General features: G+C 62.3%; 2 protein-coding genes across 10 annotated transcripts in view; one reads left to right on the forward strand and one right to left on the reverse strand.

Moving 5' to 3' along the window:
* The first annotated feature begins 851 nt into the window (after nucleotides 1–851).
* ANKRD9 (ankyrin repeat domain 9) lies at nucleotides 852–2,809 on the forward strand. Of its 2 annotated transcripts, none has more exons than XM_062181466.1 (3): nucleotides 852–934; nucleotides 1,401–1,504; nucleotides 1,750–2,809. In XM_062181466.1, exon 3 carries the CDS (start codon nucleotides 1,784–1,786, stop codon nucleotides 2,723–2,725), a length of 942 nt encoding a protein of 313 aa, XP_062037450.1. In that variant the 5' UTR covers nucleotides 852–934; nucleotides 1,401–1,504; nucleotides 1,750–1,783; the 3' UTR covers nucleotides 2,726–2,809. The 2 variants fall into 2 exon arrangements, with proteins under 2 accessions (XP_062037450.1, XP_062037449.1); XM_062181465.1 differs by having other exon boundaries at nucleotides 1,445–1,504.
* A 4,784-nt stretch (nucleotides 2,810–7,593) lies between these two features.
* TECPR2 (tectonin beta-propeller repeat containing 2) overlaps nucleotides 7,594–19,441 on the reverse strand; it is a 118,078-nt gene continuing 106,230 nt past the window's right edge. For 6 of the 8 annotated variants that reach the window (XM_062181162.1, XM_062181170.1, XM_062181166.1 and 3 more), the window contains 3 exons: nucleotides 9,811–9,952; nucleotides 9,344–9,493; nucleotides 7,594–9,084 (listed from right to left, as the gene is read on the reverse strand). In XM_062181162.1, the coding sequence (XP_062037146.1) occupies nucleotides 8,930–9,084; nucleotides 9,344–9,493; nucleotides 9,811–9,952 (447 nt within the window). In that variant the 3' untranslated portion in view covers nucleotides 7,594–8,929. Of the gene's footprint in view, nucleotides 9,085–9,343; nucleotides 9,494–9,810; nucleotides 9,975–19,441 lie in introns of all 8 variants that reach the window. The other 2 variants (XM_062181167.1, XM_062181164.1) reach the window with 2 other exon arrangements.

The following is a 19,441-nucleotide window of genomic DNA, read 5'->3' on the forward strand; positions in this document are numbered from 1 at the left end:
GCAGAGGTGCGCCCGCCTGCCCATCTGGACAGGACCGCAGTCCTGCGGGAACCAGAAAGACCCCGCGGAGCCCCCGGCCCCACGGCGGGGGATCCGGGAAGGACCGGTGCACGAGGTGCGCTCCCGCTGACCCCCCTTCTGGGGGTCGACGTCGGGACCCCAGGCCCGGTGCCCGCCCAGGTCTGGAGAGCAGCCGGGGACACCTGTTTCCTTCCCGGCTCTCCCCGCTCGCAGGCCACCTCCCTCTCGGCCCTGATTCCCCGGCGGCAGACCTGGGGTCGTCGTAACGCCGGTGGCTGCGGAAAAGAAGCGGGATCCAGAGTGTGTAGCCGCCCCGCCCCGGGCGAATCCCAGGGAGCGGAGCTGCCAGGCCGCCGCCGGCCGGAGCCGTCGGGAGCGCAACCTTCCAGGTGCGGAAAGCAGCCCAAGGTCGGAGGCTCCGGAACTGCGCTCGCGGGGGCGCCCGTGCGCGCGCCCAGGAGGCCCAGGCAGCCGCCGACCCCGCCTCTCCCGGCTGCGTCTCGGACGCCCCGCCCCGCCCGGGCCCCGCCCCCTGCGCGCCCCGCCCCGCCAGGGCCCCGCCCCCCGCGCGCCTGCAAGTTTCTCCGAAGTTTTCCGCGGGTCCCGCTGGGCGCCCCGCCCGCAGGCCAGTGACGTAACAATGGTGCAGCGCGGCGGCCAATGGGCGGCGGCGGGGGCGGGCGGCGCGGGCCAATGGCGGCGGCGGACGGTCCCGCGGTCCTGCCCGGCCCGGGCCGCACTGCGCCGCCCGCCGCCCGCCGCGGGGGCCGGCACCGCCGCCCAGCGAGGCGGCCGCGGCGGCTCAGAGCGCGGCTGCGGCGGGCGCGGGCGGCGCCGGCTCCCTCCGCCCCGGGACCCCCGCCTGCCGGCCCGCGGCTCCGGCGGGGGAGAGGACGAGCACGCTCGGCCCGCGGTGAGCCCCCCTGCCCCGGCCCCCCCCACGCACGCGCAGGTGCAGCCCTCGCCGCGCCGGCCTCCCGCCCGAGGTCGGGCCCAGAGCGGACCCCGCGGCGCTGGCCTCGGCGGCCCAGCCCCCCGCCGCGGAGCGAGCGCGGCCGTGACTCTGCCCAGTGACGTGGGGCGGCCGAACTTTACGTAACCCGACCGGCGCCCCACGCGTGCCCACACCGCGAGCCTGCGGGGCGCGAGGCCCAGGCCCCGGGAGGGGCTGTCGCTCGGCGTGTGCGTGCGGCCGCCGCCCCCACCCCCGTGACCGGGACTCACCCTTGGGAGAAGGCCGGGGCCAGGGGTCAGAGCCGCGGGCGCGGGCCGGGCTCCCCCGTGACTAGGGACTGACCTTGGGCCGGCGTGCCCGGGCTGGGCAGTGCGATGGCAGCGCCGGCCCTCCGGGGTGGCCTCACCCTGCCGCCCCCTCCCAGGAGCTGGCCGGCCAGCGGTCGCCCACCGCCCCGCCTCGTTACAGATGCCGACGCCGAGGGTCGGTGAGAGCAAGTGACCCCCTGCAGCCGCAGCCGAGGACCAGGTGGGTGTGGGTGCAGTTCCTGCTGGGGCTCCGCGGGGGGCCAGAGGGCGGGGGGGCGTGTGAGGTGGCCCCGGCCTTGGCTGGACAGGCCCGGCGCAGGGGGGGGCAGGCGCTGGCGCGGGCTCCCCGAGCTGGGCAGGGCCGGGCCCGAGCGCGGGAGATCAGGCGCGGCTCGATCCAGGAGGCCCGCAGAGGGCCGGGGCGCGGGGGTCCCGGGCTCACCTCGCCCCCTCCCCATCCCGCAGGTCGTCACGGAGCCCATGCCTTGAGGCCACCGGCATGCCGTGGGACACGCGGCGGCCCGGGGGCGGCGCGGACGGCGGGCCCGAGGGCGCGGGGGCGGCGCGCTCCAGGGCGCAGAAGCAGTGCCGGAAGTCGGCGTTCGCCTTCTACCAGGCCGTGCGGGACCTGCTGCCCGTGTGGCTGCTCGAGGACATGCGAGCCAGCGAGGCCTTCCACTGGGACGAGCGCGGGCGCGCCGCCGCCTACTCGCCCTCCGAGGCGCTGCTCTACGCGCTGGTGCACGACCACCAGGCCTACGCGCACTACCTGCTGGCCACGTTCCCGCGGCGCGCGCTGGCGACGCCCAGCGCCGGCTTCCGCTGCTGCGCGGCGCCCGGGCCGCACGTGGCGCTGGCCGTGCGCTACAACCGCGTGGGCGTGCTGCGCCGCATCCTGCGCGCCGTGCGCGACTTCCCGGCCGAGGAGCGCGCGCGCGTGCTGGACCGGCGCGGCTGCAGCCGCGTGGAAGGCGGCGGCACGGCGCTGCACGTGGCCTGCGAGCTGGCGCGGCCCGAGTGCCTCTTCCTGCTGCTGGGCCACGGCGCCTCGCCCGGCCTGCGCGACGGCGGCGGCCTCACGCCCCTGGAGCTGCTGCTGCGCCAGCTGGGCCGCGACGCGGGGCCCGCGCCCGCCACCGCCGGGGCGCCCGCCGAGCCGCGCCAGCGCCGCCTGCTGCTGCTCGAGCTGCTGGCGCTCTACACCCCCGCGGGCGCCGCCGGCCCGGCCCGCCGCGAGCTGCTGGGCGACCGGCCGCGCTGGCAGCGGCTGCTGGGCGAGGACAAGTTCCAGTGGCTGGCGGGGCTGGCGCCGCCGTCCCTGTTCGCGCGGGCCATGCAGGTGCTGGTCACCGCCATCTCGCCGGGCCGCTTCCCCGAGGCGCTGGATGAGCTGCCGCTGCCGCCGTTCCTGCAGCCCCTGGACCTCACGGGCAAGGGCTAGCCGCGGGGCCCGGCCGGCCGAGTTGGGGACGAAGCTGGTTTTCGAAGCGTGTACCCGGCACGTCACATACACTGATCTCGCAGAGTCCGCCTCGTGTCTTGCGTGGTTTGGGTGGGGTCCTGGCCGCAGAGCTGGGGACCGGCTGCCCGGTTCTCCGAGAGCCCAGGGCTGACAGCTGAGCAGCAGCCGGGCAGGTGCATCGCGGGGACAGCGTGTGCGGAGGCCTGGGGGCCGAGGGAACGGGCCTCCCGCTCGGTCAGCACTTCGGGCCTTGTAAGCGCCCAGCTGGGGCTTGGACTGGGTCCTGCGGGCTGGGCAGGCCTGCCAGGGCCGGGGCTGGGGCCGGGCCTCTTGGCTCCCCACCCAGGCCTGCACCTGTCCCTCTCACCCGCCTTGGCTCTACCCACCTGACCCGCCGGCGGCAGATCCCGCTGGCCACGGGCCGGCCCCTCCCTGGAGCTCGGTCGGGCCCTGGGTCGGGGCTCCCTGGCCTGCCGCGGTGGGTTTCTGCCGAAGGTTCTGGCGGTGGCGACTTGATGTGAGGGCAGCAGGGGAGCTCAGCCTGTACCGGGCTGGGGGCTGGGTGTCCTGCTGCGGCCGGGGTGGCAGTGGGAAGATGGGGGCTCTGGACCTGCCTGGGCCTGTTTCCCCGTCTCTTCAATGGGTTTTGGGCAGTTTCTGTGCTTCTACCCTGAGCAGGGAGTGGGTGGGTGGGTGCGCAGCTCCTGACTGCAGGTGGGGGAGCTCCCCTCCCTCCACCCACGTGTGCGCCCCCCTAGCTGGCACTCGAGGAGTGGATACCAACATGGTTCTGAGCCCCAAACGGGCACTGGGGGCTGCCTTGGGTGGGCATTTGGCTCTTTGGCGGCTGGTGGCGAGACCAGTGGCCCAGAGTGGCAGGCTGCAGCAGCGCCTGGGGGCTCGCCTGGCCTGCCACGTGGAGTCTGTGGGGCCTGGAGGCTCCAGCAGGTTCTGGCCACGAATGCCAGACAGGTACCGGGGACCCAGGCCGGACCCTTACCTCTGGTCAGCCCACCTAGGGCAGGTCCCCCACACTCGGCAGAGCTGCTCCCTTGGTGATGGCCTTGCCTGCCAGCCGCCTCAGTGGAACGCAGGCCAGCAGGCCCTTGGAAGGGGGCGCCACAGCAACCAGGGTGCCGCTGGCAGGTCGTGGGCCCAGCCTGGGAAGGTGCAGGGCGAGGTCTATGGCCCAGGGGGTATCTTGGTTGGGCGGCCAGCAAGTAGCTCGGGTGACAGTCGGAGCTGTGGGGCGTGCTCCATCATCCCCTTGTGACCTTGTGGAGATGGGTGGGAGGGCAGGAGAGCAGCTGGGCGTCAGCCTGAGTCATCCCTTTGGGTGGGTGAGATGCAAGGGGGGGGGTGAGAGGAAGCTGAGGCCCAGAGGGGCAGAGCCCGGGCCAGCGCCCCCGTCTGTAGCCGCAGAGTGGGGCCCGATTCCTGGCATGGGTCCTGCAGGATCTCAGGGCGCGTCTGGCTCAGGGCCCGCTCCTGCGCTGGTGTGTGCAGAGGGCCCGGGGGGGATGGTGCTGGGCAGATAAGCTGAGCGAGGCCTTATCTGTGGCTGCTTCTGGCCAGACCAGGGTTTGGCTTACGGGCCCTGGGCCCTCCGCCCCCGGAAGCCCGGTGGGGGCTATGCTGCGCCTAGTCACTATGCGGGCCACAAGCGTGCAGGACCCAGGGTGGGCCCAGGTGTCCTCCCACGGAAAGCAACTCACTGTGGGGGGCTCAGGCAGCGCTGGTGGCTTCTCCAGGTCCATCCTTGCCCCGAGCGAGCCACCTCCTCCGGCCAGAACACGTTGGCACTCTTGTTCAGCCTGAATTTCATCGCTCTAAGGAGAGCTTGGCTGAGGTCAGTTCTGTCTGTCCTCATGCTCACCCCAACCCTGGCTGAGATCAGGGGCCACGACCTCCGACCCCAGATGCCTGCGAGGGAGGACAGTGACGGCTGGGCCCTCGGGGCGCAGCACCCGCTTGCCACCCCCTGTTCCCAAGGCGTCCAGAGACCTCACGTGAGCCCACGCGTGCTGCTGGGGCAGCAGGAGGGTGGCCATGTGGACAGGGCACCGAGGCCTGCTCCCCTGGGCCCTGGTGACTCCATGGGCTGGCCTGGCTCTGGCTCACACCAGGTCACTGGGCCTCCAGGGTGTGCTAGCGTCATCCGGGGATGACCTTGACCTTCCGACTGATTTCTCTTCCTTCCCGGTTTCTTCAAGTCTAAAACACTGTCTTGAGGAGGGTTTCCCAAGTTACCTCAAATCCTGTTTGGAACAAGGAGACTCCCCAGGAGCCCCGGAAAACGAGGTCTCGGGAAGACTGCACGGCCCCTGCGGCTTACACACCGCAAGGCGGACGTGTCACGGCAAGTGTCGGCACCTGTGCGGCCACCGGCCAATAAAGGCATGCAGTGCGATGTCTTCAGCAATTTTTTTTAAAAGATTTACTTACTTGAAAGAGTTACAGAGAAGAGAGGCAGAGAGAGAGGTCTTCCATCCACTAGTTCACTCCCCAATTGGCCGCAATGGCTGGAGCTGCGCGGATCTGAAGCCAGGAGCCTCTTCCAGGTCTCCCATGTGGGTGCAGGGGCCCAAGCACGTGGGCCGTCTTCCACTGCTTTCCCAGGCCATAGCAGGGAGCTGAATCAGAAGTGGAGCAGCCAGGACTCGAACCGGTGCCCATCTGGGATGCTGGCACTGCAGGTGGCGGCTTTACTGTTATGTCACAGCACCAGCCCCTCTTCATTTTTGAAAAAAAAAAAAAAATCAGAAGCAGAGTGACAGGCATCGTCCACCTGCTGGTTCACTCCCCAAATGGCCCCAACAGCCAGGGCAGCGCCAGGCTGAAGTCAGGAGCCAGGGGCTGCATCCGGGTCCCACGCACTTGGCTCAGCACCCCTGCCTCCCGAGTGCATTAGCAGGAAACAGGATTGACAGCATGGAGTGGCTGGGGCTGGAACCAGGGACGCCAGCAGGGGACATGGGTGTCCCAAGTGGTGGCCCCACCTGCTGCACCGTAATGCCTGCCCCTCCTCGGTGGGTTTTAAAAAATTAACTCCTGCTTATAAAATTCCAGCTCATGGTCGAATGCTTGGATTGTGTAGAGGTGCAGGGTGGGGCGTGGTGGGGTCCCCCGTGGGGACGTGGTCCTGCTCCAAATGCTTGTGGGACGGGAGGAGCTGGCCAGTTGCTGTCCTCCATGGACTCTCTTTCCAGTGCTCTGCTCACTTTTCACACGCAGTCAGATCACTTGCCCGATTTAGTAGTCTAACCTCACTGTAGATAAGCATTTGCCCCTGTGGTGAGGTGCTTTGTAAATATGATTTTTAAAAGTCTTTGGTGTTTGTGTAGTTAAGTGTGGATGCCACAAAGAGTTAATGTTAGCGAGAACTGAATTTTTAAAAGGTAAGCTTTTATTTTTGGAATAAATAAGACATCTACATGGCACAAAATCTAAGATACAAAAAGGTACAAACTGCTCCTCCCCCTCCTGGCCCTGGACTTAGGGAAATTCCGGAGCCACCGAACGTCCGCAGAGCACAGGGACGTGCCACACCAGCAGGGCTGGACGGAGACAAGACACATCCCAGGGGTGGGGTGGGCGGAGCTCTGCTCCCACACCCCTGCTTTCTAACAGCTGCAGAGGGGTGGGTGCCAGCCCCTGCCCTGCCCTAGGCCCTGTGTGAAGTGGGGCCGTCCCCCGGGGTCTCGCTGTCCACACTGGGGTCCTGCTGGCTTCTATCGCATTTCTGGCAGAAATTTCTCTATCAGTTTTTGACAGCATTTTTACATTTTGAGGAAACCCACTCTATATACTTGTTTTCTCCATGGGTCTCCAAATGCTTTTGAGATGGAAATCAGAAATTCAGAAATCGGACACCCAGGTCCTAGGATTCTTGTTTTTTTTTTTTTTTTTTTTTTAAGGTTTATTTATTTGAAAGAGTTACAAAGAGAGAGAAGGAGAGTCAGAGAGAGAGAGAGAGGGGTCTTCCATCCGCTGGTTCACTCCCCAGTTGGCCACAACGGTAGGAGCTGTGCCAATCGGAAGCCAGGAGCCAGGAGCTTCCTCTGGGTCTCCCACACAGGTGCAGGGGCCCAGACCACAGCAGAGAGCTGGATCAGAGCAGCGGGACTCGAATGGGCACCCACCTGGGATGTCGGCACTGGAGGCGGCGGCCTTACCCACTACGTCATGGTGCCGGCCCCAGTTTAGGCTTCATTGTGTTTGCAATTGCTGCACCACAGCTGCCCTCCCTCCCACGTCAGCGATGGGGCCTTGGACTGCTGGGGCCGTACTCCCGTCTCATCCCTCCGGGCAGTGCTCAGCTGCTGCTACCCCCAGGACGGATGCGCCAGGAGGCCTCCAGCACAGTGACCCTCCTGTCCCCCAGCCTCGACCGACCCCTGAGCCTCACGGGGCACCCTGGCTGCATGGCTGGGAGCTCTGGGCAGTGTGGGCCTTGACATTACTTTGTGAATTCCTGTCTCCCCTCAAATAAAAACATCCCCATGGGGAGTGTGACTGAAATGGAGTTAAACCTGTGCGTGCCTTTGACGTCCACAGCACCGCCGCGTCACAGGCTCTGTTTCCTGTCCACGCTGCTTCCTAGGACGTCGTGTGTCCCACTCCAGGGCTGGGGGAGGGGCCTCTGTCGCGTGCTAGTTTCCACCGGCCTGCCCCAGCTTCCCCTGCTCGGGGCTTTGCCCTGGGGTGGCCATCGCCCAGGACAGCCACCTGGCAGCCTGGGGCACGGTGCCACCCAGCCCTCTCCATGAGAAGAGGCCGTGGCGCTCCCTGGGCAGCTCTGGCCAGCACACGCGGGACGCTGCCCTTGTGTCTGCTCAAGCATCAGACTGACCCAGATTGGAAAAAGTCTAGTTTATTGCACTGTCTCAAAGCACAACTAAACATTAGAAATGATACAAAGCACTGAAGCTGACAGCTGTTCGAAAGATCCACTACGCTTGGGTAGCATTGCACTGGGGTCCCGGGGCGGAGGAGAGCTTTGCCATCTCGAGGAGCCGGGCAAGGCACAACGCGTGCAGGAGAGGCGCAGCCTGCGCTGCGGCAGCCTCTGCCGTCACCAGACTTAAAAAGGATTCTACAAAAGTGTGGTGCCACCTGGGCGCGGGCAGCCTGTCTGAACACATGCCACCGCCCTCCGCCTGTGCCAGGGCTCCCTGACAGCAGGACACGGGCACTGAGCCGGGCCTGCCAGGGAGGGCTCTGTGGGAAGGGCAGTGGCTCAGGCGGGGCCCGGGCCAGTCCTGCAGCTCAGATGCGGAGCCGGGGCAGGCACTGGGGTCAGGCTGCTCAGGTGTCGCCCGAGAGCCCGCGGCAGGCGCTGGGCGGCCCTCGGAGCTGGCGGCACGGCCCAGCGAGCCGGGGGTGCGTGGGCACGGGCACGCTCCAAAGCCGCAGCAGAGGACAGGACGGGCTCACTATCCATCCCGGCGAGACGTGGCAGGCAGGAGGCCCACAGCTTCCAGCAGATACGTTTCTCCTCTAAGTCCGTAAGCTCCGATTCCAAATGAGGTATCTCGTGAAGGTTTGTAATACAACCAGCAAGGCAACAGTCAGTGGATGCATCCTCTGAGGGTGCGTCAAACATCCCAGGCTCCGGGGCAGCTCCGTCGGCTGAGCTCCTGTGGACCCCGGTGGGCACACACGCACACTTCCGTGTCCCATCAGCATCCACTGGCCTACCTGTGGCTGAAGTGTGTCCTGGAGGGCAGCGGCCGCCTGGGGTGGGCAGCAAGGGTGGGGCATGGCGTGTGCATGTGTGTGTGCGCGTGTGCACGCCTGAGCTCCCCACCCCGCCTGCTGCGTGTCGCACAGACCAGGAGGGCAGGGGGGACCTGGTCCCCAAGTGCTCTGACCCGGGGCTGCTCACGGGATGTGCGCGCTCTGGGCCGACTCACTGTCTTCCACGGAGGGACCCGGACGTGCTGATGAGAACGGGAGTGCATGCAACCGGGCGGCAGCCACTGCCCGCTCGGAGACGACCAGCAAGAGGTCAAAGGCGCTGTGCTCACCCACAGCTCTGGGCGCTCGGCCGAGGCTGTGGGCTCTGGAAGGAGACGGAGACCAACGTGGATGAAAGGGAGCGTGGGCTGCCCAGCCCGGCCGGACGCTGACAGCAGTCGAGGAGACGCGTCCATCCACAGTGTGCGCCCGTGGCCTGGGCTCTCAGATGACCTCCCACTCCTCCTCCAGCTCCTCGGGGTGGGGGGCAGCCGCCTGCCCGCTCTTCTGGGCGCCGTGCGAGTGGCTGAATGTCTTCGTCAGCCGCTGCAGGAGGCAGCCGGGGGGCCCCACGGCCCAGAGCTCATCTGACGAGGTCACTGCGGGGACAAGAGTCGGGCACACTCATCAGTCACACAGCCTGGGCCGGAGGAAGGCACACAGGGTCTGGAGCCTGGACGAGCCACGCCCCCCATCTCGGCTGCATTTCCCAGTGTTAACGCAGGGACATGGCAGCCGGTCCTTCTCCCAGGGGACTGCAGGGCCGGGTGTGCCCTCTTTTAGAGCTCCCTCTCCAAGGCCCACGGGAGCCCCAAGGCCACCTCAGGCCTGCTGAGCCCACCCCACCAGGGCACCTGCCTGTGACACACGCCATGTTTCCGGGGATTTTCTTCCAGTAGTCTCCAGCGGGGTTTTTGTCTGTGATGCCGTAGCGCCGGGCAAGGTCGCCGTTTGGACAGCGGGCCCACACGGTCCTGGTGCTCAGGGCCAGCTGACAGGCCTGCAGCCCTGTGGGCACACGGGGGTCCTGCTCAGCTCTTGGGAGTCGACGGATGCAGCACCCCTTCCCATGGGCTGCCCTCTGAGGACCCTGCACTCCCCCCTCCTGCAGAGCCAGCCAAGCCAAGAGAGCCTGGCCCAGGGACAGAGGGTCTCACCCCACAGAAGCACATGTGACGTGGCCTGGACTCAGCCCGCAAGGATCACGTTTCAGAGGCTTGTCTGCGTGGCTTGGGACGTGGAATGGCAGCGCCACCAGCTCCCCCAGACCCAGGCCGTGCAGAGAACGGGGGGACACTGGCTGGTTCATGCGGGCTCTCCCCTACCTGGCACGTGCTCCCAGTCGGTGCCCACGGGCATCTCCTCGGTGATACCCACACGGACGTGCACGTTCCATCGGCTGTCGAGCGCCCACAGCATCTGGTCGTTGGGGCTGGAATGGACGCTGACCAGGGTGACCCCAGCAGGCTGGAGGCAGGAAAGGCCATTCCTTAGGAGAGGGCGGCATGGGGTGGGAGGAAGGACGGGAGGTTTGGGGAGCAGCGTACATGCCAGAAACCACAAACAGCACCAGGGAAGAAAGGCGGCCCAACCAGAAACCCAACGGAGACACGCCCCACACAGGCAGCGCAATACCAAAGGGGGAAGGCAGGCGAGGCGGGACCCTCGGCCAGGTGGGACAGCACAGGAGGGTGCTGCCTGGACACCCAAGCCAACCTGCCCCCGCCCAGCCCCTCCAGAGAGGCTGCCTGGCCAGGCTCAGTTGGGCCCTGACACAGCAGGACGACCTGCCTGGAGGTGGCGGGAGCCAGGAGGGGGCCAGCCTACAGTGAGCACACCAGGTTCCTTGGCAGCTCGGCCACACTCGGCGTCTGCTGGCCTCTGGCCACCCTGCACAGGACGAGAAGGCCCTTCAATGGCCAGCTCCCGGCTGTCCCAGCACTGAACAGCCCTCAGCCAGTGAGGCCCCGGGAGCTGCCTGGGCCTGAGAAGACGCTGGGGACGGAGGCCCAGGTGTCCGAGTGGCCCCTCAGCGCTGACGCGGCCTTCATCTTACCCCTGCCATGCGGCTCACCTCGAGCAGAGGGGCCCCCGCCCCAGACCTGTCCACTGCAGGGCTGCTCAGGGGCCCTGTGCCTGCAGCCACAGGGCCATTCACTCAGCAAACACAGCACCTTCCACGGGCCCTGCGCTGGGTGCTGGGGACACCTCGGCTGTGCAGACACTTGTCCCCGCCCTCAGGGAGCTGTAGTTCTACCGGGAGGGTGGGGCGTGGCCTGACAACCAGCGCCACTTCACACCGTGCACAGCGAAGGGTGTGAGGGATGGGTGGTCTGCTGGGCCCCTGACCCTGACCCCGGATGCAGGGGGCAGCGGGCCTGCGCACAGCGAGGAAGTGCAGACGATGGGCTGACAGGCCTGGGGGCGGGGGCCAGGCTCCAGGAAGCAGGGCCGGTGGGTCAGAGGGGCAGTGGGGCCCCGCGAGCGGGGAGGTGGCTTGGGAACAAGAGCCGCTGTCAGCCCAGCCCTGGCTGTGGCAGGTGGGGGCACAAGAGCACCACTCCCGAAGCTGAGGCAGTAACCTCGGGGTGGGAGTCGAGGTCCTCCGTGGAGGCTGACGGGACAGATGTCCAGGGCCCGGGGAAGGACCCTGGGGTGGGGCTGCTCTGGGCGGCTGTGGGTCCTTTCAGAGCAGGTGCCAGGAGCAGGTTATGGCCGGCACAGCCTGGCTGATGGCTCCCAGGAGCACACACAGCAGCTGAACCAGGGCAGGCCAAGACCGGGACAGGCCTTGGACGAGACAAGCTGGTGTTCAAGAGGCAAAACCACACGCTTGAAAGGTGGCAGACGGGCTCTCCCGCGCTGTTCTCTGGCTGGCAGGGGGTGGCCAGCCTGCCCCTTGCCCAGGACTGCCCTGGGATAATGTCTGCTGGGGCTTCCAGTGCAGGGTGGCCTGGCATCGGTCAGGGCTCATCTCTGACTGGGTCAGAAATGAAAAAATCCACCGGGCCTCGGAGCAAATGACTTCCTGTACTTGCTCTGTGGAAGGCAAGCCGATTCTTAGGGGTCAGCAGTTCCCCGTGGGAGACAGTGCAGGCTGCTGTGGGCTGGGAATTCTTCTCCGGGGTCAGAGACAGCAGCAGCGGGCCGCGCCGCCCTCGTCACCGCGGCTGAGTGACCCGCAGCCCCGGTGTACCCTGGCTGCTGTGCCAGGAACTTGAGGTTGTCTTTCACCGTCTTTGGACTGGCGCTCTCGTCTGGCCACCACGGTTTGCTTTCTCAAAGGGCATCGATGGCAGCGCTATAAGCACATAATTAGCGTTCATTCTTCTTGGTCTTGTTCTGAAGGGAAGAGAGCCTGGGCCCTCTGGTTTATCTGCTTGGCTGAATGGTTCAGACCAGAAAGCCAGGAGCTAAACAAACCCTCACCTAAACACAGAACCCAGACCAGAGCAGGCATCCTCAGGGCCGGGCTGCTCCCCCACTGACAGCAGGCATCCCTCAGAAGAGAGGCATTCCAAGAGGGGGAAGGCAGCTTAGTGAGTGACCCTGGGCAGGGGTCTCCTGCTCTGGATCGGGGAGGGTGGTCCCACTCCCTCGTGCGTCTGCTCAGTGTCACTGAAGGCAAACTTTAGTTCTGCGCATTTCACCACAACTGAAAAAGGACAGAAATGCCTGTTGTGACAATGACTGCCCCACAGCTGCAGGGGAGCTGCCGGGGAGAGACCTGGGGAAAGGCGCCCTGGGCCTCTCCACACCACCTGTTAGAAATGCACACGAATCCACGGCCGGCGCCGCGGCTCACTAGGCTAATCCTCCGCCTCGCGGCGCCGGCACACCGGGTTCTAGTCCCGGTCAGGGCACCGATCCTGTCCCGGTTGCCCCTCTTCCAGGCCAGCTCTCTGCTGTGGCCAGGGAGTGCAGTGGAGGATGGCCCAAGTGCTTGGGCCCTGCACCCCATGGGAGACCAGGAGAAGCACCTGGCTCCTGCCATCGGAACAGCGCGGTGCGCCGGCCGCAGCGCGCCTACCGCGCCGGCCATTGGAGGGTGAACCAACGGCAAAGGAAGACCTTTCTCTCTGTCTCTCTCTCTCACTGTCCACTCTGCCTGTCAAAAAAAAAAAAAAGTAAAAAAAAAAAAAAAAAAGAAATGCACACGAATCCAAAGAGATCTCAGGAAAAACTTTCAGTAAGACAAACGCTGCCAATGTAAAGTTGGGACGTATTCATATTCAAAACTTCGTAATAATGAAAGAAGGGAATGAAGGACACAACTTGTAAAATGCAGTAAATAAGGAATTTAAAATTTAAAGATGAACCTAATTTTCTTTAAAGGAAATGCTAAAATGTTAGCATTGGTGAGCACAGAGCGACAGCCACACACAGGAGGGGACAGGCTGCAGTGTGGGTGCTGGGAAGGGAACCCATCACTGCCTAGATACTTGGAGATCCAGGGGGCTGCTTCCACAGACCTCCAGGGGTGGCGACCAGCTCTTACTCTGTGTTGTCAAAGGCTCCGGGAGGGGCCGGCGCTGTGGGGTAGTGGATAAGGCCGCTGCCTGCAATGCCGGCATCCCATGTGGGTGCTCCTCTTCCAATCCAGCTCTCTGCTATGGCCTGGGAAAGCAGTAGAAGATGGCCCAAGTCCTTGGACCCTGCACTCGAATGGGAGACTCGGAAGCTCCTGGCTCTTGGCTTCAGATTGCTGCAGCTCTGGCTGTTGTGGCCATCTGGGGAGTGAACCAGTGGGTGGAAGACCTCTCTCTCTCTGCCTCTCTGTAACACTGTCTTTCAAATAAATAGATCTTTAAATTGAACCAGACTGCACTTTCTTTATTCCAAGCTTCCAGTACTGCAGAATAAACTATCACTGTTTTCCATTATCAAGAGACACAGGCCGGCGCCACGGCTCACTTGGCTAATCCTCCGCCTGTGGCGCCGGCGCCAGGTTCTAGTCCCGGTTGAGGCGCCGGATTCTATCCTGGTTGCCCCTCTTCCAGTCCAGCTCTCTGCTGTGGCCCGGGAGGGCAGTGGAGGATGGCCCAAGTGCTTGGGCCCTACACCTGCATGGCAGACCAGGAGGAAGCACCTGGCTCCTGGCTTTGGATCGGCGCAGTGCACCGGCCGTGGCAGCCATTTAGGGGGTGAACCAATGGAAAATGAAGACCTTTCTCTCTCTCTCTCTCACTAACTCTGCCTGTCATAAATAAATAAATAGAGACACACACACACACACACACAAAGGGGGCCAGCGCTGTGGTGTAGCATGTTAGGCTGCTACCTGAGGTGCTGGCATCCCATGTGGGCGCTGGTTTGAGTCCCAGCTGTTCCACTTCTGATCCAGCTCCCTGCTAATACACCTGGGAAAATCACTGGAAGATGGGCCAAGTGCTTGGGCCCCTGCACCCACACTGGAGACTCAGAGGAAGCTCCTGGCTCCTGGCGACAGTCTGGCCAGCTGTTGCGGCCATCTGGGGAATGAGTCACTGGGTGGAAGGTCTCTCTCTTGTCTCCCCCTCACTCTCTGTAACTCTGCCTTTCAAATAAATAAATATTTTTAAAAAGAAGACAGACACTAGGGTTTGGTGCTGTGGTGCCGATGGCTGCTGCTTGCTGGGATGCTCAATGGCATCTGTGGTGCTGGTCCACCCAGCTTCCTCTAGTGCACCTGGGAGGGGTAAGTGATGCCCCAAGGACTTGGGTCCCTGCCACCACAAGGGAGACCTGGACGGAGTTCCCGGCTCCTGGCTTTGGCCCGGCCCAGCCCGGCATCTTGAGAGAGAACCAAGGGTGGACAATCCTACTGCCCTTTCCGTCCCTGTTTCTGTCTGCTTTTCAAATGAATAAATAATGTTTCTAAAATGTATAAAAAGACTCTAGACGAGGTACTGAGATCCTGACTGGGCATAAAGTTCCTGGTTTCCCAGGGGCGGGTTACTGCCACAATGCAGAGCAGGCCCCGCGGCAGAGTGCCGCCCCTGCTCCAGGCCCCAGGCTCAGGTTAAGGGGTCATCTGAATGGTCAGATAGAGTGGAAACACTGCTTCCTTCTGATCCCAGGAGCTGAGCAGGACAGGTTGTTCCTGGGATCAAGGCAAGCTTGTTTTTGAGTTAATATACAGTACTTGTTAACTCTGACTCCAATATTCGCCTCTAGAACATTCCAGGAAGAATTCCATCTGGGCACAGACACTCGATTAGAGTGCTGTACCACCTATCCTTGGAGCCACGACTCTGCTAACACGGACCCTGTAAGGACCACATGGCTGCCTTCTGTGCACCTCTGCTGGCCTCACTCCCCGGACTATTCTCACTGTCCTTGTCCCACCTTTTTGCTGCCAGAACCATCTGCTGCAGCCCCTGGGTGCCCATCCACCAGGCCAAAGTAGCCTCCGGCTCAGGCCCCGCCCCTGTCTCTGCGCCCCCACGCTGCAGCCTGGGTAACTCAGGGAGCTCGCCACGCCCTTCAGAGCTGCAGGTGCCGTGGGGTTCAAGCAACACTGAGTGTCGTCTCACAGCAAAGCCAGCCCCCAGGCACGCCAACAACCAGCTCCAGGCTCGGAGAGAACGCTGCCCGTCACGAACACCACTCATAGGAAACTGCGGCTCTTCAGCGTCTCAAGGGTTCTTGGTGATTACCGGGGCTGAAATGGACCCAGGTCACTGGCTAAGCACAACTTCTTCCCCTCACGAGAAAACTGACAACACCCCAGGCTAGCGCTGACTCTAGAACTCGGTTATTGGGCTCAGACCAGAGTTCTCCAAGCCTCCAGCATGCTAAACCTCGCTGCTGTGACACTGGCATCCCATACCGGTGCCAGTCTGAGTGCCGGCTGCTCCACTTCCGATCCAGCTCCCTGCTGATGTGAAGGCAGTGGAAGACGGCCCGAGTGCTTGGGCCCCTGCACCTACGTGGGAGACCAGGATGGAGTTCCTTGCTCTTTCCTTCAGCCTGGCCAGATCTGGCTTTTGCAGACATTGGAGAGTGAACCAGTGGATGAAGGTCTACTGTCTTCACCTCCCTCTCTGTGTTACTTTACCTTTCAAGGAAATAAATAATCTCCAGACAAAATAAGGAGCCGGGCTGTACACGCACATGTACACACACACTCACACACGTCTCAGCCAGAATATGTGAGCCCAGGCTGAAGCAGGTGTTCAGGTACATACACAGTCATACACTTCTTTCAGCCAGGATGTGTTAGACCAGCCCAGGAGGGAAAACACAGAGGCAGTTTCTCAGCCACAGGGCATCCAGGCCGATCACACTGGTGTGGACATCAAGGACCCAGGGGCCGGTTAATGGGGCAGGCTCCAATGCAGCGGCACAGACCACGCCAGCAGCCGCGTCCTGGGAACAACTCTAACCCAGCGTCACCAACCACGCCTGCCAGATTGAGTTTTCCTTTCCCGCTGCCCCCTCCGCGTTTCGTGTTGGTCACATCCTGAACGCTCTTCCTGTGAGGGGCCAGGTCTCTGCTGTGCACCCCAGGGCTGCAGCCCTTTCTGGGGGTTGCACTTGCTAACTTTGTCAGTCTGCTCAGTGTTTTCCCTGCGGTAGACCTGGTTCTTTCTAACTTCAAACAAGCTTGGGAGCCAGGCAGCGACGTCAGCAGACCTACACTTAAGGTCTATTAACATCTCTGCGGAGGCTCCTGCAACCGGCCACAGCGTGACTTCAGCATCCAGCGCAAAGCAACGTCTGCCAGCTGCACCGGGCTCAGCGAAGAGGGAGGGCTCAGCGATGGGTCTCCTGGGCGCCCTCGGGCTCCGCCGTGCTCAGCAGTGGCTGGAGAAGCTGACCACGACCACTCCGGCTCACACCCCGGCAGTCCTTGTCTCTCAAGCTGCTGGGTGGCCATGCAGTGCTCAGAGACCGTGGCCCAGAGCCCAGACTCATCCCAACGGCACTCACCCCTAGGGACTCCCCAGAGCTTATCCCAGGGAGCTGCTTAAGGGAAGGCCAGGCTTGCTGACTGCTCCTACAGGTGGGCTTTGGGCCTGGCCCCACAAGAGAAGATTTTACAACCATGAAGCAGAAACAGGAGCTTCAGAAATAACAAAAGTGATCAGAGGGGCTGGTCTGTGGTGTAGAGTTAAGCCACCATCTCATACGGGCACCAGTTTGAGTCCTGGATGCTTCACTTCCGATCCAGCTCTCTGACGTGCCTGGAAAAGCAGTGGAAGGTACCCCAAGTGCTTGGGCCCATGTACCCACGTGTGAGATGCAAATGAGCTCCTGGCTCCTGGCTTTGACCTAGGCCATTTGGGGAATAAGCTAGGGGATGAGACATAGATCCATACATCTCTCCCACCCTCTCCCTTCCTCTCTGTCACTCTTTCAAATAAATAAATCTTTTAAAAACCCATGATCAGAAATAATCTGACAGAAAGGATGGAGGAATAACGTTGAGAACATCTAGGAAGCAGGTTAAAAGCATAAGAACATAGAAAATAGAGCAAAGATTAGAAAGCAGAGGCTGGCTGAAGAGTCCACAATCAAAGGAAAAACTGCAGCAAGAGTGTGAGAAAGAAACGAGGGCAGGGCAGCGGGGTCACCGCAGAGCAACGGGAGCGCGAGTCAGGCTCCCAGCGGTCACCAGCACGTGAGCCGAACATAGGTACCTATTCTTAGAACACCGGGAACAAAGAGATCATAACATATCCAGAGAGGGGGTCGGCTTTGTGGCATAGTTGGTAAAGCTGCCGCCTACAATGCCGGCATCCCATATGGGCACCGGTTCCAGTCCTGGCTTCTCTACTTCTGATCCAGCTCTCTGCTATGGCCTGGGAAAGCAGTAGAAGATGGCCCAGGTCCTTGGGCCCCTGCACCCACGTGGGAGACCCAGAAGAAGCTCTAGGCTCTTGGCTTTGGATTGAAGCAGCTCCGGCTGTTGCGGCCAATTGGGGAGTGAACCAGCGGATGGAAGATTTCTTTCTTTTTTTTTTAATTTTTAATTTAATTTTTTTTGACAGGCAGAGTTAGTGAGAGAGAGAGAGACAGCGAGAAAGGTCTTCTTTCTATTGGTTCACCCCCCAAATGGCTGCTACGGCCAGTGCACTGTGCCGATCTGAAGCCAGGAGCCAGGTGCTTCCTCCTGGTCTCCCATGCGGGTGCAGGGCCCAAGCACTTGGGCCACAGCAGAGAGCTAGACTGGAAGAGGAGCAACCAGGACTAGAACCCGGGTGCCGGCGCCGCAGGCAGAGGATTAGCCTAGTGAGCCGCGGTTCCGGCCTCTTTCTCTTTCTCTCTGCCTCTCTGTAACTCTGCCTTTCAAATAAATAAATAAATCTTAAAACAAACAAACAAACAAAAACAACTCTCTAGAGACAAAAAGCAGGTCAAATATCCAGGACCAGATGTGCAACAGCCCTAGACTTCTCAAGAGCAATGCTGGAGGCCAGGAGCTGGTGGAGACCTTCAGCACTACAAAGGAAACGATTTCCACCCTAGGGGCCACAGCCAGCCAAGGCCAAGGGTGAACACAGATGAGACTTACGACATGCAGTATTGCCAGAAGTCACCTCAAATAACCCCTTTCCAGGCACTGACCGGAGGTCAATTTCCCAAAGCGGGCATAGGGAGGACACAGGGTCCAGGAGAGCCACCCAGCCAGAGGGGGCGACAAGAGAGTGGAGCTGGAACCTCGGCCCAGGGGGCCTCTGCAGAAGGAAGAAGTGGAGAGAATGCCTCTGGCGTCCACGTGCGTGGAGAGGAACCAACAGAGTGTGGGGCTGGACATCAAACTGCACCCAGAAAACTAGATGAACAGCCTGAGCGGCACAGGCAAGCAAACGTGCAGTTCACCCCTGCTTGGCTGTGAAGAGCTCCTTTCTTTCTTTCTTTCTTTTTTTTGACAGGCAGAGTGGATAGTGAGAGAGAGAGACAGAGAGAAAGGTCTTCCTTTTGCCGTTGGTTCACCCTCCAATGGCTGCCGCAGCCAGCGCGCTGTGGCTGGTGCACCGCGCTGATCCGATGGCAGGAGCCAGGTGCTTCTCCTGGTCTCCCATGAGGTGCAGGGCCCAAGGACCTGGGCCATCCTGCACTGCACTCCCTGGCCACAGCAGAGAGCTGGCCTGGAAGAGGGGCAACCGGGACAGAATCCGGCGCCCCGACCGGGACTAGAACCCGGTGTGCCGGCGCCGCAAGGCGGAGGATTAGCCTATTGAGCCACGGCGCCGGCCTAATTATTACTTTTTAAGATCTTTTTTATTTGAAAGTGAAAAATAGAGAGAGGGATCTTCAAACTGCTGGTTCACTCCTCAAACAGCTGTAAAGGCCAGGGCTGACCCAGGTCAAAGCCAGGAACTTCTGGGTGTCCCACGTGGACGCAGGAGCCCAAGCACTCGGGCCACCCTTCCCTGCTTTCCCAGGCACATTAGCAGGGAGCTGGATTGGGAGTGGAGCAGCTGGGACATGAACCAGCGCCCATATGGGATGCTGGCACCGTAGGTGGAGGCTTAACCTTCTATGCCACATGCTGGCCTCTGCACAGCATGGCACACACTGGGCAGTGGGGTGTGTGGCTAGGGGACAGAGGGAGGAGTCTGCGTCCTTCCCTCCAGGGGACTCCGCCCAACACTGACCGCGGAGAACAGCTCCCAGGGAGGGGCCTGGCGCTGTGGTGCAGGCCGCACCCATGCAGGAGACCTCAAAGTAGCTCCTGGCTGCTGGCTTCAGCCCGGCCCAGCCCTAGCCATGGCAGACGTTTGGGGAGTGAACCACTGGGTGGGAGATCCCTCTCTGTAACTTTCCCTTTCAAATAAAATAAGTCTTTAAAAAAGTATATAGACTGCCTCCCAAAGCACCTATTCAAGATACGAACTGTAAGCCGTTCTCTTGAGGGGAAATGTGTATGCGTGGGCGGGGGTGTGTGTGTGTGTGTGCTTACTGCAGGGCGCCCTGCAGAACCAGAAGCCACGTTAACCGACAGATTCTGACTTAAAATAAAAACCA

Source organism: Lepus europaeus, chromosome 22, assembly GCF_033115175.1.
Source record: "Lepus europaeus isolate LE1 chromosome 22, mLepTim1.pri, whole genome shotgun sequence".
Classification (NCBI taxonomy): domain Eukaryota; kingdom Metazoa; phylum Chordata; class Mammalia; order Lagomorpha; family Leporidae; genus Lepus; species Lepus europaeus.

Coding starts and splice junctions, on each gene's coding strand:
- ANKRD9 (XM_062181466.1), top strand. CDS start 1,784: ATGCCGTGGGACACGCGGCGGCCCGGGGGCGGCGCGGACGGCGGGCCC.